Raw genomic sequence first — 26,943 nt, 5'->3', positions numbered from 1 at the left:
GAATCCGGATGAATGTGAGCACATTGCTGTGTCCGCGCGCGGCTGTGATCCACCGGCTCTGCTGCAGAGGAAGCACTCGCTGCTGTGGGAAGTTGTCGTGTCGCGCGATCGATTGCTCCTGTCTGATCTCGCTGACGTAAAGATGGATGCCTGCCGAAACAGGTAAATAAACAGTGTTTCCCGATCGGTGTGGTCGCGATTGTGCGATTCCTGGCGCCGAGGCTCGTACAGGAGCCCACGTCGCGTCGTTGTCTGCCCCCCGCTCTTCATTCAGCGTTTGTACGGGGAGGTGGGAGGCGAACAGCCGCACTGCAGTGCAACACCGCTCGCTCGCTCGCGGTCTGGTTCGCGGACGAGCCTCATTTTTGCACTCGTTCGTTTTCTTTGAATGTAGAAAAAAACACACTCACGCGCTACATAGTCTAGTAGCAGCTGAGCCCACTGTGCTGCCGGGGACACGCAGAGCAGGTTAGCTTGTAGCTGTAGCTCTGTGAGCGCCTCTCCTCTTTTAACCTCTTGGCATTTACAATTCCTCCACCAACCTATTCATAGCCTGGCTCTTTGTTTTCTGCGGCAGCAGAGCGGCACGGCTCGGCACGGCTCGGCTCGAAACGTGGAGCCACCGCCTGTGTGTGTGTGTGTGTGTGTGTGTGTCTGACTTCTTTGTCTCTTGTGTTATTTGCAGGTTATAACGTGGGGAAACTGCATCTCTTCTGTCTGCCACTGTTCACCGTGTAGTTGTAAGTAGCTTCTTCACACACACACACACACACAGACACACACAGACACTCATGTCCACGCTCTCGCCGTGGAACCAGCCAGGTACAGTACAGCATACTACAGAACATCTCAGGAGAAGGTTTGGACATTCCTGCTGAATGGTGCTCCTCATTTCGCCAGGGCAAAGGAATTTTAATCTGCACTCTCATTCATTTCCATTTTCATTCACACTGAAATGCGTGGAAAAGCCGTAACACACCACCGCCTTTTGGGCTGTCCATTCATTACCAGTGGGAAATGCTATGCAGTTTTCTGTTGCCACTTTTGCTTCAAATACCCAGAAAAGCCATAGCACACATGTTTGGCCTATTCATTCATTTCCTATTGGATTATTTTCATAGTTTTCCACAATTTTCTTTGCCACTGTTACTCCAAATGTTCAGAAAAGCAATATCACAACAGTCTTGGCCCAAATGCACCTTTATGGCCTTTCCATTCCTCTCATTTGTCACTGTCACTCTAAAGGCACCACCTACTGTACAGAACGCCCAATATTGTTATTTTCAATGGAAATCAGGGCAGCCAGTGGTCGATATATGATGCTGATTAGGAAATATTGTAAGCGGAAATTGTGATGGCTGCAGTCAAGTGGGAACCGTGGATTGGGTCTTTTTTCACTGTCCTATTTATACAGGTCAAAGATAGAAGTAGAAGAATGAACTGTAAATGAATATAAAAGAATTTATCACATGGATTTGAAAGCTTTTTATTTTCAATTGACTCAGGGGATGATATTTTAAAGCTGTTCAAAATACAGGATTAATAACAACAATCATGTCATTCAGAAGAAGAACAATCAGGCTTCTCTCTCTTTCTCTCTCTCTCTCTCTCTCTCTCTCCCCCCCTCTCTCCCTCTCTCTCTCTGTGTTGTCCCTCCTGCTGCAGCCCCTGTTCTGGCCAATGCTTGCTGCGCTACAGCATGACCACAGCAGTGTCGGTTCATCTCGTAATTCTGGCAAATGAAAATGGAGGAGGTTTCAATGTCCAGCCTGGACAACAGCAAGCTGGAGGTACAGTAGGGGAATCTACACACACACACACACACACACACACACACACACACACACACACACACACCTGCACACAGATCAGTAATAGTTCAGGTCCTGTTCTGACTGGAAATGGAACAGTAAACCTCTCACTTTCCTGCACCAGCAGCTCATATGTCATGATGATGATGATGAGCTGCCGCTGTCTGTCGCTGCCGCTGTCTGTCGCTGCCGCTGTCTGTCGCTGCCTTTTTTGGTAAATTTGTCCCACTTTCTTAAATCCAAACAATGGATTCAAACACCAAAGTCAAAAATTGCACATTTAGTGGATCACAAACTCCTGTGTGCTGTGATGTAAAATGGCTGATATTTCTTAATGGACTGCAGGAGTGAGCGTTTTACAAAGTGAGACTCACTTCCGTCTACAGCTGAAAAACCCTTGCTAGTGTTGTGATACAGCAGGAAACACGTTTTTTTTTTTAGATGTCAGACTTCAGCAAGCATAGATTGTACTAGTATACTTTAAGTTAAGTAATATAAAATATTTTTTCCCCGTGGCTGATGAGTGTACAAAATGGCCTGACTCGTGCTTCTGTTTCCTGATCCTACCACGTCAGGGCCTGGCTCAGGACATCCTGTCTGACCTGGTGGAGGATGCGTGCCTGGGTCTTTGCTTCGAGGTCCACCGGGCTGTCAAGCAGGGCTATTTTTTCCTGGACGACACGGACCAAGAAAGCATGAGGGACTTTGGTGAGCACAAACAAAGGCCATGGCAGCAACACACTAAGGAAATGAAATCTCTCTGTGTAAAATGTCATCAGGCTCATGTAGAATGAAACCAAATGCTTTGCAATTTATCAGAAATTGTGGACCAGCCTGGGTTGGATGTGTTCGGCCAAGTGTACAACCAGTGGAAAAACAAAGAGTGCGTGTGTCCCAACTGCAGCCGAAGCATCGCTGCCTCACGCTTTGCCCCGCACCTGGAGAAGTGCCTGGGGATGGGACGCAACAGCAGCCGCATAGCTAACCGCAGGTAACGTGACAGTCCAACCATCCCAGCAGCGTTTATGCTCATTTCCTCACCAGATGGCCTTTAAAGCTCTAGTGCATCATTTTTAAATACAAACAAATGACCATTACATTGAGTTCCTACAATGCTGATTAAGTTTATCAGCTCCACGTGTACTCTCTAAGTATAGCGGTGTTTAGATCCAAGGTTCTCAAACTGTGGTTCACAAGCTTCCTCTGGTGCTACTTGAAGGAAAATCAGAAATACTGTTCTACTGTGTATACCAGGGTATATGATCTGAGTGGGGTGGGGTGCGTAGAAAATTAAAGAAATAATAATTAATAATAATCGCAGTCACCTAATCTGTCACTCCAACTTAATCTCATTTCACTATACCAGTGTTTGAAGTATATGTGAGGAAGAGGAGGATGATGAGAGAGCAAATGTGCTTATTTACATCTCTATATTTGAATGTTAATTCGAAAGCTCAATATTTTCGCAGGTGGTACATACTTGGTATAAAAAGTTTGAAAAGCACAGGTTTAGATCGTCCCCGCACTGCACACAGGAAGTGATTTGTTGTATGTAAAGACAGACGGAGGCAACAGCAACACGATAGTGAAGTGAGGCGACTGCAGACAGGTTGGGGTGAATGGTTGTTTGTCTCTATGTATCCCTGTGATTGACTGGCGACCTGTCCAAGGTGTATCCCGCCGTTTGCTCTATGTCAGTTGGGATTGGCACCAGCACCCCCGCTTTGTCCTCCACATGAGGGTAGCAGATGAGTGAGTGAGTGAGTAAGTTAACCCATCCCCATCCTCTACCAAATGGTCTGTATTTATGTAGCGCTTTTCCTAGTCTCAATTTTGCCATTCACCCATTCACTCACACTACAAAAAATATGAAGCCAGAACCTCTATCACTCATCTTTCACGTGGGGTCAAGGGTCTTGCTCAACACATTGGCATGTAGTGTTGCGGAGCCAGGAATAGAACCCACAACCTTCGAGTAGAAAGTTGACTCGCTCTACCACTGAGCGACCGTGGACCCCAGAAACTAGAACCGTTCCCTGAATTAGGAGCAGCGCACAGCCACTGAACAGCGCCCACGGAGCAATGAGGGTTGGGTACCTTGCTCAGGGGTTCCCCAGCTCTTATTGGAGGGCTCAAACCGGCAGCCCTCTGGTTTCAAGCCAATTTCCCTTTCCACTTTTTGGCTCTGTATGTTTTTGTCGTTTTCGTTGAGCCTTTTTCTTCCCTCTTCTACAGAATAGTCACTGGTAACAACACAAACAACAAATCGGAGAGCGACCAAGAGGATAATGACGACGTCAATGATAACGACTGGTCATACGGGGCGGAAAAGAAAGGTAAGGCATCGATCGACGAGGCTTTGGTGGTTGAAACACCTACAATGACTTGAATGTTCTTCTAACTAAAACAAACTGTTCACTTTCTGTTCACAGCCAAGAAGAGGAAATCAGAGAAGGTTTGTTTCAGTATATGAACATTGAAAAATTATTTGTTTTTTTTGCCAATGTGAACAAACCATTTTTCTCCCTCTCGTCACCACAGAATCCAAACTCACCCAGAAGATCGAAATCATTCAAGCATAAGAGCAGTAAGTACATGCAGTATATCAGACGGTCAATGAATGCTTATCACTGTGAACATGTTGTGCCAATTTTGACAATGCTTCTACGCAGGGCCGGCCCAAGCCTTCATGGGGCCCTAAGCTGAATTTGATTTGGGGGGCCCCCCTCCCACCACCTCGGAGTAGCAGGTGCTTGCCTATTCTTTATACAAATGTAACACATGTGTCAATTGCATCCATTATTGTAGGGCTGCAGCAATTAGTTGATTCTGAGTTTTCAGCTTCATGAATGTGTATTATGTTCTGCTTTCTTTGCTCCACATAACAAAGAAATCAGTGAAACTGAATCATTTTGGTTTGTGGACAAAATATGATTTGAAACATTTTATGAAACATCAAAAATGATGTTTTCGTGTGTCTTGTTTTGTCCACAAACCAAAATGATTCATTTTTTAAGATTTCTTTGTTACGTGGAGCGAAGACACCAGAAAATATGCACTTTTAGGAAGCTGAAAAGTCAGAAACCTTGTTTTAACAAGGCAATCCGAGATGGCAGACTTCACCCCATTCACGCAACAAGACTCTGTCGGCCTCTGTTGGTCATATTGGCAAGTGTGGAAACACAAACAGCCAGACACACAGAGCCACTAAAAACAATACTAATTATTAAAAAACACTCAAAACTGATGAATCGATTATCCAAATAGTTGACAATTAATTTAGATAAATCAATTCATCGAATAATCGTTGCAGCCCTAGTTGTCTGTGTGGCTGCTGTAGAAACATGGCAGACTTCATTAAAGCATTAACCTTCCATAAAGTACACCAAAAAAGTTTATTCTCTTTATTTTCAAGTGGTTAAAACCCCCTAAACGTTTCACACTGTACCGTTTTAACTCGGTGTGTAATTTGAGCGAATCAACAGTTCACATTTATTTGTCTTTCCACAGGCATGATGGGTCCCAGACGTCGAATGGACAACCACGAGAGCCCACGCATGCTGATGAAAGACGAGGCATTCCCTCAATCCTCAATAACACAGTCGGCCACAAACACACATTCTATTTCCATTATGTGTGTCTATGTATGTATGTATGTATGTGTGTGTGTGAGTGTGTGTGTGTGTGCGCGTATGGTGTGTACATACACACAAGAAGACCAAGAACACTTATCCTTTGGTTCTTTATGATGTGATATCGGTGGACGTCGATATCATGAGCAACAGTGTATGGTGTTTGCTGCTCCACGGACAGAGGCAGTCCAGACCTCCTACTGTATACTTGACAGTTTTGTTTTCTCCACAAAATCCTTGTAACACCTACCAACACTTTTTGTTCTTTGCTGCGTAATAATGAATATCACAGTATATAATGTGACTGCACAGAGGCAGCTGCTGTGTGCACATACGTATTATGTTTCTTAAAAATACAGAAATGAATAGGCATTAGGTGTACTTATATTTCCTCACCTCATCCTTTTGGAAGAAATAATGTCGGACGATCTATATTTTGTGGTTTGCCTTTTTTTTTATTTTCACGTTCACCATCAGGCGCGTAGTTCTCCAGTTGAATTACAATTGTGTGTATGTGGGATTGTGTGTGTGTGTGCGTGTTTGTCGTTCAACTGTGGAAACTCGTATTTCCTGCACAAAGCAGGTTTATTTTTTGTTCCTTATATTATTTTTTCCCTTCTGTGGATAGATTGGGTTGTTTTCTACCATTCAAACATGTCTTTGTATCATGTGTTTACATTGTAAAGGGTGACGTATATCCTTTGTGTGATGTGATAGTGTAAATGTTCCAATAGTTGAATTGCTGCTATCATGGCTCAGTTTTTTTCATCTGTCTAGCATAATAAATGATTTGTTACCTGTTTCATGGCCTCGTGTAGTACTTAGACCAAATCACCAACAGGGGGTGCTGCTGTTCAGGTTTAAAAAAAAAAATTAATTGTATTTTACAGTAGGAAATCACATATATCAGTCGTGAACATTGAGGAGTTGAGAGTTGAGAAGCATTGACCTTTAATTTTCCTCCACATTTCTGAAGTAAAAGTGTTTGAAACTTGACATTAACAAAGTTTGGAGAGGTCAGGAACAAAAATCCTCAGCAAGTTGTGAGTCACATTTGAAAGAATATACTTTACAGTAATAAGATGACTTTCCATTTTAAATTTCACAAAAACTAGTAAAATGAAGTAAAATAACAAGCTAACGGATTTCTCAATTTGTTACACGTGTGTTCAATAGTTTCTGGGTTTTTTTATCCATATAACAAAATAACTTATTAAAACTGAATCATTTGGTTTGTGGACAAAACCAGACATTTGAGAACATTAATAAATAAATAAATGCAATATATTTTATTACATTAATAAATATTGATAGAGAAAATAATCGTTAGCAGCCCATGAACCTCTTTTTTTTTTTAGTTTGTTCACGCCCAGAGGAGAAAACTTTGAAAAATATGACATTTCCGACGCCCTTAAAGGCAGCATGTAGCACTGAGTGTGTGCGGGCAGTTAAAAGTCAACTTATTTGTTTGTCGTTTTTCGGTTATTATTATGTTGTTTTTTTCTTCCATTAGTCGTACAGTGAATGAGTAGCTACTCGGTGATGTCCACGCTTGAAGAAGAGAAGGGGAGGAGGTGAAAGTCGCTGCTCTTGTCGGTTCGAACAAATCCCGGAACTAAAGTGGAGGAGTGGGAGAGGAGCTAACGTTAGCTAGCTTTTTGTTGACAGTGCGCGCGCTGTCAAAAGTTCCTCTTCGTAACTCAGCGGAACACTTTGACACTTCATTTAGCTTCATTCTGCTGCACGTGTGTTTGAAGCGAAATTATACTTAAGAAAATAACTTTTTAACCACTTGTAGCTAGAAGATGGCATCAAGAGGAGGCTTCACGGGTCCACCGATGAACCCGGGTGTTAACCTTATGAATGTGGGGCATTCGGCGGGCATGAGGATGCCCGGACTGCCGCAGCCTCTGACCGGATACCCCCGCAGCATGAACCACTCTCCCCAGTACCTACAGGTTAGTTTTCTGCTTCTTAAAGAGGGAAAGTAGGCGCTCATGTGGATAATGTTAACTCTGGCTGTTCCTAATTCTTATTATAAACACATGTGGCTTTTAAGAGTTAAGGCGAAGTTTGAGTTAAATGAAATGTATGCAGTTAAAAAAAAGTCACCTTAGATAGATTTCAGAGCATTAACGAACACTTAGCTCATCAGTCCTACAATATCAAGGTGTTTCCACTTCCGCATTAGACACTGTATTTACTCACTTCCATAGTTATAACATTATAGTATGACTGCAATAACTAGTCGAGTTTCGATTACTAAATCGAAATGCCAACCGTTTTGATTTTGTTTTATATTCATTATTTGAGTAATTTTGGTATAGAATGAAAGCACGGTGACTGTGTTGTGGTTTCTTTGCTTCTTTGTGACAGAAAACTGAATATTTGAAAAGTGGTCATTACAGAGTTTGGTCATGTATACAATTTCCTGCTTTTATTCAGGATGCTTTAAATTTGACTTTTTGCTGATGGGGCATTAACGTCAATTAGATTTTTTTTAGCAGGCAGTAAAATAACAAAATGCTCAGTTTTAATTTGCACGTGCATACTCAAAGTGAAAATTAAGTGTGGTGATACTGAACAATAATTGAAAATAAAATACAACAGCCGGCATTGCATTTTCTGCAAACTAGTAAACGTTAAACCTTAAATAGCCTTGGTTTTTAAAACTTAGAACATGTGCAAAAATTGGCTCAAAATGTGCAAACTACAAAATAAAACCTAATAATTTGCGATAAACTCTATTTGGATGAATGTATCGATATCTAGATGCCTTTGATGTGTTACATTGTTTTTCTTGTCACACAAGATCATTAGTGGTGTAGTGAAATTATTAAATATTCCCCCTGTCATTAGTCATGGCTTCAGTGCACAAAAGCCAATATGTGACAATTCCAACATAGTGCTGATAATATTGTGCATCTTTTATGGATATAAGTTATTAATTGAGAAATTAATGGATTCATTAATAGTAATTTTTTGCTGCAGCCCTTCACCAAAGTAGAGACAATTTTATAAACAAAATTTTCCGGGCCTGGAAATTGGTTGGGATTAAGTAAATGTTTTGGGAAAGTTTTTAATTAAGGATAACCCAGTCTTCCGGTATCAAATATATGAGATGTAAAACATCATGACTGTATGGTCGTCACTCACTTGTGTCACATGATACGTGACGTGTAGTACACATTATGTTCCCTTGCGAGTGAAATTTGCAAGCTCTAACAGGATGTTCATCTGTACAAATGCAGGGCAAACACATTTTTAATAATGTGTGGCTTTCAAATTAAAAATATAACTGTGGATATTGGCAAAGATTTTTCATTTCAAAATTCCATGTTATGTTTTTACTACAAAGCCTGTGATAGGGCTAGCACATAGAAGTAAGAGTCTTGTTACAGTGCCCTATGGTGACTATAGGGGCCAATCTTAACTACTTGAATTGATTCATGGAAGTTGGGTAAAAAATTGTGAAAACCCTGAAAAACTGGTTGGACTAACTGTTTAGTGCATGTGTGCGTGCTGAACCTCACGTGTCCGCCATCTCCTGTCAGTTAGAAAACAAATATTGGTGTATTATCAGCACCATCTGTGGGAGCTAAACCTGCATATGTGTTATCCCAGTTTTGCCACCACCACCACCACCATCTGCAACTCTGTGTCCTCCTTTAGCTCCTGTAGCTGACATGCTTTGTTGCAGTTGTCTTGTTTTTGTCAGTTGGAGGCATATGGGATCAGATATTTGCTTTGCAATTGGAAGATCGGGCCAAACAACACCTGCAGCAGTGTTGACAGTAGACATAGGACAATATACATATATACATCTCATGTGTAGGGTTGCCAACGGGTGGAAAATTCCCATTAAATTTACAGAGACTTTCCATGGAGCTTCAGAACATGATTATTGTTGCTTATGTACTTCACCTTTTCTCCTTGAAACCATCTGTCAAAAAGCATCCAAAGACTCAGCAGAACCAATTTCTATCTTCTTCTCCGTCTTCCTCCATATGCTCATTTCATCCTGTCCAACTTCTATTCTCCATCTAATTATCTTTTATTATGCTTTGTTAATGACTTTAGAATCACATCATATTGATCACATCATAATCTGTTGTAGTGAACCAGTAATAAAGCACCATTATATGCCTACTACATTTGGAATGTAGGCAAATCATAGATATGTATTTGGAAAAATTACATATCTTAGTATTCAAACACTGTTTTGAAGGTGAAATGATATCTGCAGCTTCCAATTTCTGCCTACAGCGCCCAGGGATGCCACCTAATAGGGTTGGGGGCTCCATGGGGTCAATGGGGGGTCAGCTGCCGGGTCCTTCTTTTGGTGGTGGGAACATGTCCATGCGGCCAGGCATGGGGCCTCCGAGCATGGAAGCTTCAAGGAAGCGGATCCTCCATCAGCATCAACAACAGCAGCAGCAGGAGGCAATGGGAGGAGGCCTCAGAAGAGGGTAAAGTGGAGAAGTGAGAGTGTTTTCATGTGTGAGAGAAGGAGGAGAAGGAGGAGGAGTGAGGGAGAGGAAGAATGCTGAAGATGATTGACTAAGACAGCCTGGCGCCAAATCAGAGAACGGCAAATTTCTCAAGTGTGTTGGTTCCTTTCTCTAACATGTAACAAAATGTCTTCTTTCTTTTTCCAATGATAATATATTGTCATGCTTATTGAATGAACTTAGTGTTAAAACTAGTATTAATTAATGTATAATCACTTGAAAACTAGGGGTGGGAATCACAACATGATACGTTACACAATACATGGTCCTTTATAGGGGTGGAAAAAAATATTGATTGTTATATGCTTCGTGAGTCAGACATGTTCATGTACAAAAACCTTTTAAAACATCATTTTGAGGTTTGGGAAACGATGAACAACATTTTTCCTTCCTTTTCCTTTATGGAGCAAACAACTTATCAAATAATCATGAAAAGAATCGACAGATTAATCAGTTATGAAAATTGTTAGTTGCAGCTCAATTACAGTCGCAATAGTGAAAAATAATTGCTCAGTTTCAACATTTGAAGATTTTAAACAGACATACTACTATAGCACATTTTAATTTTGCAATATTTGTTTTATTTGTGTTGTTAAAAGTGTATGTAAATTACATGTGCGAGCAAAACAAAACTTGTCTTGTCTATGAACAAATTAATAAATGCGTCATACTTGCAGTAATGCACGCATATAAATGCAGTTGCGTCATAACAACACTGCTCTTTCTAGTACATGTTTGTAGTGTTGCTGGACTCGGCTCAGTGTCTCATGACTGACATGTGCCTCCAAAGCACCAGACGCTAGTTTCTATTTCTGTCTTTAAATGACTTATAAATGTGACAGTTTGTGATGTCAGGCAGTTTTATCTACAATGACCCTCTTGTTTTTGTTTTTTTTAAAAGGTTCACTTCATTACAAGCTCCTCGGTATAGTTGAGTTAGTGTTCCACAAGGCTACCACGCAACATCACCAATTCTCTTTAATGAGCTTTTAAAGTAAATGGAGACATAATGAGGGAGAAGTGCATAATCTAATTACAAAGACAGAGCAGCTTTTATGAGAAGTGATGAGAAGCAGACTGAGGTGCTTATTGAAGGGAGGTTAGGGTTATAAAGAGCTAGAGCTCGTCAAGATGTCATCAAATTTTTTAATTTTCACAGACCGATGTCATATACTTGTAAAATATTAACACAAATTTATACGTGAACACTGTATCTTCTTGTATATATTATATATGTGTTGTGTATATATACTGTATATACATATATATATGTCTTTTATGTCTTTGCCTCCTCAGGACAAAAAGACGTAAGATGGCAGACAAGGTTCTTCCGCAGAGGGTAAGCTTTTTTTGTTTCCTCATTCTCATCTTAGGCCTTGGTCATCCTTCACATGTCCATATCATCCATCCACGATTGTCTGCGATGAACCCTTTGCAGACATACACATGCTTTGAAACTATGTAAACTATAGTGATAGGATAGGACGCCATTTTGGCCAAATTCAGTAATAATCGACAGATTAATCGATTATGAAAATAATCGTTGGTTGCAGCTCTAGTGGCCACTGAAGAGTGGCTGTCTTTTGATTTGGCTATTGCTTCCATTTTAAGCGACTTTGACTTTGACTTCGATTTGACGCCATTACTAGATAGCCATTGATCCTAGAAAACTACAACAAGTAAGTTTCTGTCGCTCTATTGCATACTTCATCATCATTATTAGTCTGATTGGATGTGGGTCTATCCAATTGCGTACAGAGGCATTTTCATCTACTTCTTGGTCACGCCTGTTAAAAGTAGGAGGTGTCTACACCCTTCAAATGAGACTGAGATGCAGTCTGGCATGAGCCATGCTATTAGCTAGCAAAAAAATAAAATAATAAAAGAATAAGGAAGGCCAACATGCTGAATCTTCTTTATCATCTCATCTCATCGTCAGCAGTTTGTGCATGCTGGATTGACGAATTAACACAATTTTCTGAATTATAGGAAGGAAAGCATGTAGAAGTTCAGAGTGATTTGTCATGTTGCCACTGTCGTGTTCACTTTCCTTCGTGTTGTGCATTGAGCAATACCCACTGTTGATGACATAGGGTGGAGGAACTTTTTGTCTTTGGGAACGTGGTTTCATTAGCTTTGAACACCAAGGAACCAAGGAACCATGCCAGTACTTACTGGTGGGAAACTTCTAAAAGAATACTTGTGTGGAATATGAGATTGAGAATGCATGCATAGAATGCTACACTTACATGGACCCACAAATGACTTGGAATGGAACCATGAGTGTGTATGTACATGGGGAAATGCTTGGCAACTGTCTGCAGATATGGAATGTAGGAAGTATGACCCAGGCCTCACGTTTAACCAATTTGCTGATCTGTATTCTATTAGTACTTACACTACATTCCTACCTTTTTAGATACGTGACCTAGTCCCTGAGTCCCAGGCCTACATGGACCTCCTAGCCTTTGAAAGGAAACTGGACCAGACTATTGCCCGAAAGCGCATGGAGATTCAGGAAGCCATCAAGAAGCCTATTATGGTACCTCCTCATGGTCATGCATCATTTCTTTTTTTACCGTAAACCTTTCTTTGATGTTGATAAAACTGATTCCCAATCAATTTCCTGCTGCATTCAACACATGTGAACAGCCAGAAGCTTGTTGTCGGACCTTGTCCAGAGGTCCATGTCTCCACTGAAGCTCTTGCGTTCACTTTATTAAAAGTCTGCTTACTAAACGAATGTGGATGTAAAGTAAGAATCAGTTTGAAGTCGTGTGTCTTTGTCTCTGTGTCACAGCAAAAACGCAAACTCAGGATCTACATTTCCAACACCTACACACCCAGCAAGCCCGAGGGTGAGGAGGCAGAGAAGGTGTCCTCCTGGGAGCTGAGAGTGGAGGGCAAACTCCTGGAGGAAGTATGTGAATAACATGGCCTTTTACATCAGAATCCTCTTGCTCTGAGTGTTTCACAACACTGTGGTCTGACTCCCAAGTATTTCTGTTTCTGAAAAACTCCAGTCAGTCACTCAGCTCTGGCTGGCCTGTGTCCTTGGCTCAACCACGCAACCAGATGTGTGTTTACAGCTCTTCCCACTCCACCCCATGACTCCCCTCTCTCTCTCTTTCTCTCTTTCTCACACACACACACACACACTCAGGCTCATGTTCTCTTTTGAAACAAGGAATTGAAACCATTGGCCTTTACATTCCAAGAGCTGACATGTCTCCCCTCTCTCTATCAGTTCCAGCTCAACTCATTCATTGTGTCATCGCAAACAGACCACTTGAAGGAGGATTTTTTTTGTCTGTTCATTTATCTCCCCTTGCTTACTGGGTTAGGCATGCGTAGGAGTTTTGCCTGGAGTAACAGTAGAAGAGAAGAAGGGATGTGAGCGAAAGAAGGGAGAAGGGTTGTGTTGTGCAAACAGTTTGACAGGGAGAGGGTGGGGGTGCAACAGCTTTTTCTCATTCTCTGCAGTTCTTCATGCCTTGCCATCTCCAATGTGGTCAGAGCACAGCAATGCAGCCTGACTCAGCACAATAAGGAGACACAGATACCAAACGTGTTGCTCTGTTTTTCACACTCTTTTTTTTTTATATGTGCTTTGTGTTTCTAGCCTGGCAAGCAGAAGAGGAAGTTCTCATCTTTCTTCAAGAGCCTGGTGATTGAGCTGGATAAGGAGCTCTATGGACCTGACAACCACTTAGTTGAGGTATTACACAAAGCATTTAATGCAGGCAACAGTTGAGATTGCTGCTGATTCACAAGCCACAGCCTTGAGGTGGAATTAGTCAAGCTCTTGCTCTTCCGTCATGAGCCTCTTTGACTGTCTGGGAGAGAGGGCGTTACCAAGAACACATGTTTAATCAAGCGGTTTCAGTGTTTCTAGCAGAACTTGCTCAGATGGCTACAATTTTACAAATAATCAAAAACCAATATCAATGCATCAGAGTTCAAATGTGTCCTGAATGCATTTGCTGTGGCCACATGTGAGTGGACTTTTTTTAAATGAAATTTGTTTTTCTGAATGTGCTGTGTCGGATCACAGGTTTCAGATGTCCATGTAAGCATGGCTACTGTTACACATTTCTATCACTTCAGCCCAGCTTACACACTTAGCAGCAACTGAACCGTGGGCATCTCAGAAAAGGTGCAGACAGGTTCAATTAAAAAGTAGATGGTGAAAACTCCGAGTTCACTCGGAGACTCATTTGACCTGTAAGTGAATGTTTCTTTAACAATTCAAATGTAAGCATTGGCATAGACTTATTTAAGTGGACACATGTGGTTTTATTAACATTTCACAAATCCAAACTAAAATATTTCATTAATATTTTATGTATTTTATCTCACAGTGGCATAGAATGCCCACCACTCAGGAAACTGACGGTTTCCAGGTTAAAAGACCCGGTGATGTGAACGTGAAATGCACCCTACTGCTCATGCTTGACCACCAGGTATGTGCATACGCCCACACACCTATCCACCACTTATCCACCACTGTTTGTATCTGTGTTTTATAACTCGATCAAACTGGTTTTAACGTCTCTTTTTTCTTCCAGCCACCTCAGTACAAACTGGATCCACTGCTGGCTCGTCTGCTGGGCGTGCACACACAGACACGGGCCAGCATCATGCAGGCTCTCTGGCTCTATATCAAGAACAACAAGCTGCAGGACGGTCACGAGAAGGAATACATCAACTGCAACCGCTACTTCAGACAAGTAATAAAAGCATAAATCTCGGTCCTATATTGAATCAAAGTTTCAAAATGCCTTAAAGCCATAGTAAGTCTGAATGCATGAAGTAGAACCATATTGTCAGTGTGTACCCTCTCGGGGCAAGAACCACCCTGAGACACAGAGTCTCACTCTCAGCTTTCGCTCTGTTTTCCGCCAGCAGGGACACAAGGAAAAATAGATTTAGCCAGTTAACAAAAGACTCGAAAGCTATCTCTCCACACCAAACTCCATAGAGAAAATCAGCAATTTTATAGAAAGCACACATAATTTGTTGATCCAGTCCAGTGCAAATGTATTATTTTGTGCCTTCTCTGTTTGCATTCCTTCATTCTATTTTACTGAAGTGACTCTGACTCAAACTTATCAAACAAGGCAGCAGTAGACCAGCAGCTCCAATTGTCCCCACAAGCTAAAACCACAAAAAAAATTCTACGGACTTTGGTGCAGAAGAGTAAGCAGTTTAAAAACTTTAGTTTTCAGTCGGAAAAGGTGGTCTAATAATGAGATAAGGAAGTGTTCTCAATATGAAATTGTTGCCTCCATGTCTCAGGCTGGTTCTTTGCACAGGAGGCATGCACAGTGCAGAATCTCGTACAACCACACTAAAACACTTTGTGACAGTAAAAGACTTCGCTTTCATGTTTGTGTATCGACAAAGGGAAGACAATGTCAGACATAATCTGTTTTCTATCTAAATGCTTTTCAGATCTTTAACTGTCCTCGTATGAGGTTCTCTGAGATTCCCATGAAGCTGGCGGGTCTGCTGCACCATCCTGACCCCATCATTATCAATCACATGATTAGGTATGGGAGTGTTTATCCACTATCTCTCGCCCCTTTTCAGCCGCAATCTAATTCATATGAGATGTTCATTATATAATCAACTGTGACACACAGAGGAAATCAAAATAGGGTTTCTCTCTGTTTAAAAATAAATAAATAAATAAACAGTATATTCATTAATAGACAGAAAAAGCCCTTAGCTTTAGTTTGCAGTCAGTCTCACTCCTGTGTCGCCTCTGACCAGCGTGGACCCCACAGATCAGAAGAAGACGGCTTGTTATGACATCGACGTGGAAGTGGACGACCCACTGAAGGGCCAGATGAACAGTTTCTTGTCCTCTACAACCAACCAACAGGAAATTGCTGCCCTGGAAATGAAGGTAAAAGTCAGTCAATAATTTATTTTTATAATCATAAAAAGAGAAAATAAAGGCAGTATATATTAATGTTCTGTGATTATGTTAACTGCAGATCCACGAGACGATCGAGTACATCAACCAGCTGAAGACTGAGAGAGACTTCATGCTGAGCTTCAGCAATAATCCTCAGGATTTCATCCAGGACTGGCTCAAGTCCCAGAGTAGAGATCTGAAGGTAAACATCCACAATGACTCACCAAACTTATACCTCTTTAATAACAAAATGAACAGTGATATGCTGATTTTTGAACATTAATAAGCTCACTATAAAAATACAGTTGACTGGTTCTGCATTGCCAGTGGAGGAGTTTCCTTTTTTTTTCTTCCAGTTATATTCAGTGTGAGTTGTTACATTCCCTGTCACAAATGCACCATAAAACTGCCAAAATGCAACACACAATAAAATAAAACACAATAGAGAGCACTTTCAGTTTCACAGTTGCTGCAGACAAACTTAATTCATCTAAAACCTGATGATTTTTTTGGAGTTACAGAAGCACAGCATCAGGCTCTGACGAGATTAAATAACACAAACATTAGAAGATACTGATAGAAGAACGTGCTTCAAAGCTATATAAAAGAATATCAGAATAAATGATAAAATACAAGGATATTAAGAGAATAAGGAAAAATTATTATCCTGCAACTGATTTAACTCACAACAATGAATATATACTTAAATCATAAAACATTTATGCTCTACCAGCAGACATACTATAATTATTATTTTCCATAGATGACAGTATACAGTATTATTTCAAACATGTAGTGGAGTTTCATTGCTTTATATTATTAGATGGAAGCCACAGTGACATGTAGCCAAAATTAGCATCAGTTTAAATAGTATATGGTCAGTTGCACATTGTGTGCTTGGTTATTAGTGAATCAGTAAATCACGATCTTAAGTGTCAAACATGAATAGCAGGGTTTCGGTATGATATCGTTTATTGTATTCATGACATTATGGTTCCTCATTCACGATACTTTCCCTTTTCATTAGTTGATGACAGATGTGACTGGAAATCCAGAGGAGGAGAGGAGAACAGAGTTCTACCAGGCGCCCTGGGTACGAGAGGCAGTGGGCAGATACGTTTACTCCAAGGTAAGCAATCACACATTCAGACTTCATTTAAATAATGTACTGTACATTTCTGACAGGCTGGATTATTCTTTGTTTTTAATTTGTACGTTCTCTTGTTTCTCTTGTTTAATTTGTATATCTCTTGTTTCAGGTGCAACAAAGAAGACAGGAGTTGGAGCAGGTGCTGGGGATTCGTCTCACCTAAACACATTCCAGAGGAGATCCTGCCAACTTGGGATAGCTCAGGTTTTTGAACTGTGGTTGTGTGAAGCACTGAAACATAACCAGTGCTGTGCATCTTCCCTTCACCTTGAACCTAGAATTTCAGCCTTGTAACAAAAGGCTCACCTTTATAAGATCTATCAGTTTATCCCATTAGACAACTGGAACCTGAACGTTGTGTTGCTTTGTGAACTTCTCCCTCTCCTGCACCCAAGGCCATTGAGAAAATTAGCAATTTTACATCATAACACACAGAGGAATGGTTGATCCACTGATTGACACAAATTTATCAAACAAGGCAGCAGTCTGTCTAACCATAAGCTAGTAGTACAGGAGAGCAGTCTTGTATAAAGTACCTTAAAGGGATACTTGAGTAAAGTACAAGTATTTTACCAGAAAAAGACTTTGGTAGAAGTTGAAGTCATTTTTTGTAATGTTACTTAAGTTAAGTCTTAAAGTATCAAAAGTAATTTTCTGATATAAAACATTGAAGTGTGTGAATATGTGTGAAAAAAAGTAGCTCATCAAGACAAGAAAAGCTCTATATAAATACAGACCATAACCATAGCCTCTTCTTCTTCTGATTTATTTCAAAGTAACAAAGATAGTTAGAGGAAATGTAGTGGAGTAAACGTTGCTAGAAATATAAATAACAAAGTAAAGTACAGATATGTACATTTTGTACTTAAGTGATATTTGTACTTTGTTATATTACAACACTGCAGGAGAGTGAGCAGTTTACAGAGCAACACACATTTCAGTGTCCTGTTGAAAAGGCTGTGTAATGTGTTATCACTTTTTTATGAGTTGAGCCGTTTGTGAAGCAGCAACTATGTGTCAATACCACAACTTCACTTCAAAACCTGAACTACCCCTTTTACTCCGTTCAGATTGGAATTTGACTGGAAATGCACAAGCTTGTGTTGGAGCTTGTGCTCACAAAGCCATCCTCACTGATATGAGAAACCAGCCTGTGCCTTTGTTCTTCCTTTAAAGAGTTTTGAGCTTATTTACATTTTGATATTTACATGTCCTTAATAATATCACGTTTGCTTTGCATTGTCTGTTATTTTGAGCCGCTCCGATGACCTTTGCCTTGTTTTGCAGTACGTTTCTGTTTATGGTACACTATGTTAAAGCCATTGTGAGCGTCGCTGCTGACTCTGTGTGCTAATAAAGCCATAACCTTTAGCCAGATTTCTGCTAACATCTCAATCAAGAGGAGAAATGGTAGAATTAAGCATTTCATTTTAATGTATCAGAATCAGACTTGGCTTAATTGGCCAAGTTTATACAAGGAATTCAAAATTCCATCCTATATTTTTTATCCTTATAAAGGAATTTGTGACATATCTATGGACTTTGATAGTAAGCTGTTCATGTTGATGGTGACTTTGCAGATTTTGGTGCTGTTTTCTATTGTTGAATTTATCATTTGAATTGAAATATTTCTTGGGTTTTGCTAGGAAAGCTCTGTTTTTGGAACATTACTTGTACAAAGAGGGGAATCCACTCTGTTGAGCCATAATACAGCAGTTATTTGTACTTTTTGAATGTTTACATGTTGTGTTTTCTTTGTTGCTGGGTGTTTTATTATTGTGTTTAATGCCAGGAAGAGGAGCTGTCGCAGGGACAAGTTCAACAGTTTTGCAACTTGATTTTCGGTTGAATCCTGTTGAGGTTTTTTCTGAAAACATTTCTACAGTTTGTCAAAAACATTCCATATTGTCAGATTGTGTTTTGTGACAAAGCCTCTTTTGACAAATGTGTGTGTTCCTTTTGTACACATTCTTTGTAAAACGTTTACATGTGGTGTATCAATCAAAGGCCTTTATCTTTTATACATTTGGAGTATTTTTGACAATAAACATACTTACAAATGAGTCCTCTATTGTCTCTTTTTAAAGTTTTTACACTCTTATGTTCACATTACTGTTTCCTAGGTCAGCTAACGTTGAGACTGATGTTTTATCCTTTTTATTTAGGGTCTATCGTATCCTAACTGATTGTTTTTCATCCTTTTCTTTCACATACTTTTTCGTGCACTTTTGAGGGCATAGAAATTGACCACAACATGAAAATTGCAATCTGATCTGATAAATTTGGTTGGAATCCTAGTTAAAATCAAATTGTCCCACTTTCCCACTAGCCCTACAAGATGTCACCCTCACCTTCCTTTGATCTGTTACTGTAGCAACCATGGTAAAGTATGTTTGCAGGGCGGTGTTGAGGAACTTTGAACTTTGCTTATAGGAGCTTTGAACTGTGATGAAGAAGGGTGACAAGAGGACAAGGAGAACTTTGATTAAGAACTTTGAACTGTGCAGGGCAGCATTACATCTCTTAGTGTAGGAAAGTATTATTATTAATAGAAGAAGGAGGAGGAGGAGGAGGAACAGCATGCAGCAGGCCTCCAACCAGTCTCTATTCTTTTTCATCATCTTTTTAGGGCCAAACAGTCCACGATGTTAACCCGACAAGCCACTCGTCGTGCCACCTGCCGGCACATGAAAGTATGTCTTCTTTAACAAACGTTTTGTTTACATGAAGCTCTCAGGGTGTGGTCTACAATTATACTCATGTACAATATATATATATATATATATATATATATATATATATATATATATATATATATATATAATATAACAAATTATTGGTGGCCTCTCAACAGGGCTACACAATGACCATTGTGGTCACTCCACACCCAGACATACACGGAGGGGTGCAGGGGCCCATCCAGTGCTGCTTGTAGCGACAGAATTATTATTTTAGGAGGACAAGAGGAAGACCACAGAGAAGGATCGTGGGTGTTTTTAAGGACACTAGGACAGTTGGTGTAACAGAAGAGGACAAGGTGAAGGCAAATGATCCACTGTGGTGACTCGTAAAGGGAGAAGCTGAAAGAAGAGGAACATTGCATATTTAAATTGATATTGCCATCTACAGGCCTGTTTTAAATTTCCAATTTAATATCAGCACCGTTACTCCAGTTCTTAAAAATGACATACATACATTTCCAAGATGCAGCATCTGTGAAGCAACTAGACACTGCATCTTGGCCTATAAAGTGACACAAAGCAAAGTCTCACGCTGATAACTTGTCACATATTATTCACTGTGAGAGTGAATTAAGCATTAAATTAGAAATGAATGTCATTTTAAGAACTGGAGTAACGGTGCTGATATTAAATTGGAAATTTAAAACAGGCCTATAGATGGCAATATGCGTTTTTTAAATTGTTATTTAAAAAAAAATAAAAAAAAATCCCTGTCGGAAACGGCTTCTGTCAAGCGGAAGTAGAAATTTCAAGATGGAGGTGGACGGTAATGATCATGTAGGTGGCTTTTTCTTTGCTGTTTAGTTGACTTTATTAGTGTGTTGAGAAGGAAACATTATACTCATGTATAGAGTCTCTAAGTATGTTTAAAGTTGTCGTGAGGTGGAGTGACTATGTGTTATTTTTGTGACAGTTGTAGTGTAAGTCCATTTGAAACGATGAATGAGTAGCCGGTTTGCTGTCTCATTGTAGCTAACCCGGCTACACAGTTAGCCGTAGCACACTGACGTTTATATGTGCAGTTAGCATAGGTTAGCTTCTCTCGATGACTGGCAGCTGGCGATTTGTTTATCCTAATGCTAACTGCTGCCGAATAAAACTTCGAGTAATTCCTAAGCGTTGTTTCGTCTATGGTATGTAACTGCACGTAAGCCATGGCTAGCAAACATCCACAACATTGGTTTGGCAATAATGGAAAGGCAAGATACATTAGCTTCAGTACATTGTTGCACAAACTCATGTAAAATAGCAATATAAATATGTTAAAGTTGACAGAGTAGCAGTCTACGGTCTCAGGAGTTAGCTGTCTCATTGTAGCTAACCCGGCTAAACAGTTAGCCCGAGCCCCCTGACACTTGTGTGCACTTAGCATAGGTTAGCTTCTCTTAATGACTGGCTTTGTGTTTATCATAATAAAACACAGCTATTACCAAATATAACTAGACCAGCAAATTAATGGCAAACAGAAAACTACCTGGCTAATAACGGAAAGGCAGTAAACTTAGCTTTATTAAATTGTTGCACAAACTATTTTAAAGCCAGTCAGTGTTCACTGTTACGTAATGTTATTGTAATCTGCCATCACTTCACTCATGGGCAAATATATTAGATTATTTGTACTTGCACATACTATGAAAACATTGGTTTATGTTAAACATTCAGTTTACTGCTATTTTTTAAAAGGAAAGGTCCTTCTTTCAGAATTATTGCTCAGCCGTATCCAACAGTAGCTCTCACATTTCTTTTTATTCATACAAAAGCAGACAATCCTTCGTCAGACCCACATGGAATATTTGCCAAAGAAAGGCTCAGAGGTGAATGAAAAAAATAATTTGCATTTAAAAGGTACATTTAATCAAAAGCTGCTGCATCAGGCTGCCACTGATGAAGTGATATTTTGATTTATGTCTAAAAAGTGTAAGAAAGATATTTGATATTTAATGAAAGTGAAAGGTCTCAGTGGAACTCTATGTTGTTGCTCTTTTAAGTAGTATTTTTTTCCTTTATATCAATTGTTATAATAGATGAAGTCTGTATCGGTAAAAGCACTCTAATGATTATTTTCTTGATTAATTGATTTGTTTGTCTATTAAATGCAGTAAATTGTGTAAAAGATCAATTGTTTTTTAAATATCAAAATGATGACATCCTCAAATGTCTTATTTACATTAAAATAGCCCACATCACAGAACTTTGTTTTGTATTAGAAAAAAATACACTTAAAATGTCTAATCAATTATCCAAAGTGTCGGTGGTTGATACTCTTGATGGCTGCATTGAAATGTCTAATGCTTTATTATTATTATTTTAAATTGACAGATGGAGATGGGCGACAGTAAAGGTGGCTCAGGTCTCCGACAGTACTACTTGTCTAAGATAGAAGAGTTACAGGTGAGAAAATAAAACATCAGCAAAGTTTGTGCTGGTGCAATGACTCTGATTGCTTACATCTCCTGGTTGCCTGTAAATCCTGAACCTCTGTTTTTTTTCTCTGCAGCTTACGGTGAATGAAAAGAGTCAGAATCTCAGACGTTTGCAGGCGCAGAGGAATGAGCTCAATGCCAAAGGTACACTGTGGTGTCAAGTGCAGCTTTACTGACATGGTGCATATGGGTGGAAAAACTCAACTTTCTCTCTCCTCACAGTACGTCTCCTTCGTGAGGAGCTGCAGTTGCTGCAGGAGCAGGGATCCTATGTAGGAGAAGTGGTTAGGGTCATGGACAAAAAGAAGGTGTTAGTCAAGGTAAACTGTGAATTTATTTAAGACCTTATATAAAAGTCACATCATTCTGAGTGAAAGCTTACAGTGAGAATAAAATGTCTTGTCACTATTTACAGGTGCATCCAGAAGGGAAATTTGTGGTGGATGTGGACAAGAACATTGACATTAATGATGTAAGTATACAGTATTTATAGATGGAAATAAGTACATATTAGAGCTGAAACAATTAATCAATTACTAAATTAATCAACAACTATTTTGGAAATCGATTAATCGGTTTTAAGCTTTTTTCATGATTGTCTTTGCTCTGGATAACAAAGAAATCATTAAAAGTTAATCATTTTGGTTTGTGGACAAAACAAGAAATTTGAGAACATCATCATTTCCAGGTTTGACTAACACAGATTAACATTTTTTAAGGTTTTCTGATATTTTATGGACCAAGCGATTAATCGAGAAAATAATCGACAGATTAATTGATTATGAAAATAATCGTTAGTTGCAGCTCTAGTACATATATAGCATTTGAAGAATAAACAGTAAGCATTTCTGTCATAACCACCATAGCACAAGTTAAAATACTGAGGCTTTCATTCTCAGAAATATGAAATAAAAGCTGAAGTATTATCTCCTCCCTTCTGTCACTTCTGCACCAGGTGACTCCCAATTGCCGTGTTGCTCTGCGTAATGACAGCTACACCCTGCACAAGATCCTGCCCAACAAGGTGGACCCTCTGGTGTCCCTCATGATGGTGGAGAAGGTGCCAGACTCAACCTATGAAATGATTGGTGGCCTGGATAAGCAGATCAAGGAAATCAAGGAGGTTATTGAGCTGCCTGTGAAGCACCCGGAGCTGTTTGAGGCTTTAGGCATCGCACAACCCAAGGTGAGGGACTGACTGAAGAACTTGAAGAATAAAAGCACGTTTTTCTCTTCATTTTCATTTTCTTAATTCTAACATTGTTTAAAACTTTTAATACAAACAAACATCTGATGTATTCGAACAATTGCCAAATGAATTCACATGGTGCTGATTAAGTCCATCAGCTCCTCGTGACACTGTGGTGCTAAGGATAGCAGTGTTTAGATCTCATGTCATCTGGCGACATTTCATTTCAAGACAGACTGAGGCAAAAGTAACAATGAGCTAGTAAAGTGCAAACAGGTCTGAGTTTGACTGAAAACGCAAAGAAGTGCTTACAAAAAAGTTTCAGAAGTGAATTATACTGTTCAAAAAACTCAGTTGTTCAGCAGCAATGCTTCTTGTCCCCATCTGCACCTTCTCTGCTGTTGTATGCAAACACAGAATAGGCAGAATAATAACATCAACAAGTGTTTATTGTTTTTTTAGATGCCTTTATTTTGCCCGACCAACACCATAAACCCAAAAATATGCTGTGAACAACAGTTCAACACATGTAAAATGGAAGAGTTGGTGTCATATATTCTTCTCAGTCTGACAGTTTACAGATGGTTGAGATTCAATTGTCACTCTGTGTTTTTGTAGGGCGTGCTGTTGTACGGCCCACCAGGGACAGGGAAGACCCTGCTGGCCAGAGCCGTGGCCCACCACACTGATTGTACCTTCATCAGGGTTTCTGGTTCTGAGCTGGTCCAGAAGTTCATCGGAGAGGGTGAGCTCCTCTGTCTCTCTCGTGTTTACTGTAATCCGTGCATCCTCATCCGTCTAGTAGAGTAAGAACTATCGCGTTTTTGTCCCCAGGTGCTCGTATGGTGCGTGAGCTGTTCGTCATGGCCAGAGAGCACGCTCCCTCCATCATCTTCATGGACGAGATCGACTCCATCGGCTCGTCTCGGCTGGAGGGCGGCTCGGGTGGTGACAGCGAGGTGCAGAGGACCATGTTGGAGCTGCTCAATCAGCTGGACGGATTTGAGGCGACAAAGAACATCAAGGTACCGCTCTCACAGACACAGTGACATCATTTCATTTACTTTGCCCTTTGTGATCTAATACTAATACATTGCATTATTATCATTATTGTTATTATCATTATGATTATTATTATTGTTATCAACATGCTAACATTAGAGAATTTACATAAAATACACACAGTAAAATGAAGAAAAAACACTTACATACTTACAATAAAAACGGAAAACCATAGGGAAAGAAATTGAGTTTCATGAAATATAAATTATGTCAAAAACTATTCAAGTCATGCTATTTAAAGGCTAAAATGAAGAGGTTATATTAATTATTGTTATTACAATAATTATTATTATTGTTATATGATTGGCAACAATACATGTTTTCAAATGTTTTTCTTACCAGTCTTATATTACCAGATATTCCACCACAGAAGATCATTTTCTCCATTTGTTAAAAACAAAAAGTCATTTTCTGTGAGCTTAGTTCTACGGTTCAGGTCTGTAAATTCAGGACAGTAAAAAACATCAAAATCTTAAGATTCCAAGATTGTCCGTCTGTGTTGCTGCAGGTCATCATGGCCACCAACCGTATCGACATCCTGGACTCGGCTCTGCTCAGACCAGGCAGGATCGACAGGAAGATTGAGTTCCCTCCTCCAAATGAAGAGGTTGATACTCTTGCGTGCAGTATTTTCACTTCACTCCACAGGCCTCTCTGGAGAGATTTAATGATTGAGCGTGTTCTAACTTTAGGCCCGTCTGGACATCCTGAAGATCCACTCCAGGAAGATGAACCTGACTCGTGGCATTAACCTGAGGAAGATCGCCGAGCTGATGCCTGGAGCCTCTGGTGCTGAGGTTAAGGTGAGAGTTAACGCACCAATACAGAAATAATTATAAATTATATTATAAATAATGTCTGTATATTGATATATGTGGATATAAAGCTGCACACATGTTATTACCTTTCATTGTCGGATAATATCTGTTTTATTTCTGTTATGTTAAAAGAAGGATATTTACATGTTACATGTGTAAACAATGAATTTGACCATGAAATTCTATAATAATAATTGAGCTTAAGTGTTAAGTGACTTTTAAACATAATTTTGTCAGTTGCATGTATTTTTTATTCAATATACGTATCAATGCAACAGCCTTTAAAACCAGGAAAAGTCATCACACATACCCTGTCAGGATATGATGATATCCAAACTTAAGATCACATCTAGTCTCGTGTCACAATAGATATTCAGGTAATGATGACTCGGCAATACATGCATGTTTTTATTGGCTTCGTCTTTATTTGGCATGAGTGGGAATACAAGACTCAGGTGAACACACTTGTGTTTGTGACATCACGACTCACTCACACAGGTGATGTAGTAAAAAAAACAAAAAAAACTCTGGACAGAACAACCACTGGCAGCGGGTGTCGTGTTACATTTTTTTTAAGACATTCCTAATCCATTGTATTGTTTTTTCTTTCACATATATTTGTTATTCATTTTATTTTATATGTGTCTGACTGGTAAGCACTTGTTATTTGTAATATCACATCCATTTTGAGTTGCAGCAGTTAATTATCAGTTTGTGTTTTCTCAGGGTGTTTGCACAGAGGCAGGCATGTACGCTCTGAGAGAGAGGAGAGTTCACGTCACCCAGGAGGACTTTGAGATGGCAGTGGCAAAGGTTAGTGGAATACAATTCCTACACCTTAATGTACATATATCTTTTACTAATTCAATTGGCACCTTTCCTTTATACAGTTCTAGCACTGCTCTACTCTACTCTATTTTGTATCAGGCATGTCGTTGGGGGGCGTGGGGCGTCATAGCGCGGCTGCATGAAACTGCTGTGACGTCGCTTTATATGCGACTCAAACGCACAAACTAGTGACGAGCAAAGCCGTTCTTTCGGTGCACTGAATCAGACTCAGAGACTGACAGACTCCGTCTGACACGGTCACTGAGCAGATATATGGCTGATTTGTTTGTGATTCGGCTCACGCTCGCCGGCTTTCAGCAGTGATGTCACTAAATACACCAGACTCTTGTTAAATGTTGACATTTTAGACATTTCCTTTTCTAAAATGTAAGTTTTCGGGATTTTTAAGTCTTTTTAACTCATCTACATTTCGGCATTGTTCGCTTCCGTTCTTGTGTCGGACGTCGTGCTCATGGCTCTTCCAGTGACGACACTCTGTTGACGTCACATTTTAGTATCGGCTCAACTTGCTTGGAACCTCGTCATTAATGGAAAAGCAAAAAAACCAGAGTAGAGTTGAGCTGAGCCGTGCTACAACTGTATAAAAGGGCCAAATGTTTCTACCCAACACTGACACTGTTGTCCATACTCTTCACCAGGTCATGCAAAAAGACAGTGAGAAGAACATGTCCATCAAGAAGCTGTGGAAGTAAAAAGGCCTTGTGTTTTGTTGCACAATATGCGACAACAATGTATATTTTTTTCTTTTGTTTATGTTTGGGTTTGTTATTGTTGCATACATTCTAAAGTAAATGGTTTTTCCCCCCAAATAACACTTGTTTGTTTTTTCTTAGT

At 39.8% G+C, this 26,943-nt stretch overlaps 3 protein-coding genes across 6 annotated transcripts; all 3 read left to right on the top strand.

Annotated features, from left to right (window-relative positions):
• On the top strand, positions 1 to 6,245 carry atxn7l3b (ataxin 7 like 3b). Of its 2 annotated transcripts, none has more exons than XM_058622008.1 (10): positions 1 to 162; positions 686 to 740; positions 1,666 to 1,790; positions 2,387 to 2,519; positions 2,631 to 2,802; positions 4,047 to 4,147; positions 4,244 to 4,266; positions 4,353 to 4,398; positions 4,484 to 4,560; positions 5,322 to 6,245. In XM_058622008.1, the coding sequence occupies exons 3-9, from the start codon at positions 1,740 to 1,742 to the stop codon at positions 4,510 to 4,512; spliced, it is 555 nt and encodes a 184-aa protein (XP_058477991.1). In that variant the 5' UTR covers positions 1 to 162; positions 686 to 740; positions 1,666 to 1,739; the 3' UTR covers positions 4,513 to 4,560; positions 5,322 to 6,245. The 2 variants fall into 2 exon arrangements, with proteins under 2 accessions (XP_058477991.1, XP_058477992.1); XM_058622009.1 differs by lacking the exon at positions 1 to 162 and adding an exon at positions 271 to 468.
• A 594-nt stretch (positions 6,246 to 6,839) lies between these two features.
• Positions 6,840 to 19,090, top strand: smarcd2 (SWI/SNF related, matrix associated, actin dependent regulator of chromatin, subfamily d, member 2). The gene is made up of 13 exons (XM_058621450.1): positions 6,840 to 7,401; positions 9,710 to 9,912; positions 11,251 to 11,293; positions 12,374 to 12,496; positions 12,755 to 12,874; positions 13,577 to 13,672; positions 14,316 to 14,417; positions 14,523 to 14,684; positions 15,409 to 15,506; positions 15,730 to 15,865; positions 15,957 to 16,079; positions 16,905 to 17,006; positions 17,137 to 19,090. Exons 1-13 carry the CDS (start codon positions 7,249 to 7,251, stop codon positions 17,188 to 17,190), a joined length of 1,515 nt encoding a protein of 504 aa, XP_058477433.1. The 5' UTR covers positions 6,840 to 7,248; the 3' UTR covers positions 17,191 to 19,090.
• Positions 19,091 to 19,594: 504 nt separating this feature from the next.
• On the top strand, positions 19,595 to 26,918 carry psmc5 (proteasome 26S subunit, ATPase 5). 3 transcript variants are annotated; one of them, XM_058620834.1, is made up of 12 exons: positions 19,595 to 19,720; positions 22,088 to 22,159; positions 22,266 to 22,335; positions 22,414 to 22,511; positions 22,607 to 22,663; positions 23,147 to 23,377; positions 23,999 to 24,125; positions 24,215 to 24,405; positions 24,951 to 25,049; positions 25,135 to 25,245; positions 25,987 to 26,073; positions 26,748 to 26,918. In XM_058620834.1, the coding sequence occupies exons 1-12, from the start codon at positions 19,673 to 19,675 to the stop codon at positions 26,799 to 26,801; spliced, it is 1,245 nt and encodes a 414-aa protein (XP_058476817.1). In that variant the 5' UTR covers positions 19,595 to 19,672; the 3' UTR covers positions 26,802 to 26,918. The 3 variants fall into 3 exon arrangements, with proteins under 3 accessions (XP_058476817.1, XP_058476819.1, XP_058476818.1); XM_058620836.1 differs by lacking the exon at positions 19,595 to 19,720 and adding an exon at positions 20,435 to 20,545; XM_058620835.1 differs by lacking the exon at positions 19,595 to 19,720 and adding an exon at positions 21,516 to 21,582.
• The last annotated feature ends 25 nt before the right edge of the window (positions 26,919 to 26,943 follow it).

Source organism: Solea solea, chromosome 21 (genome assembly GCF_958295425.1).
Source record: "Solea solea chromosome 21, fSolSol10.1, whole genome shotgun sequence".
In the NCBI taxonomy this organism is placed as follows: Eukaryota; Metazoa; Chordata; class Actinopteri; order Pleuronectiformes; family Soleidae; genus Solea; species Solea solea.
The sequence above is the reverse complement of the archived record's forward strand: the minus strand, read 5'-3'. Positions and strand labels throughout refer to the sequence as shown.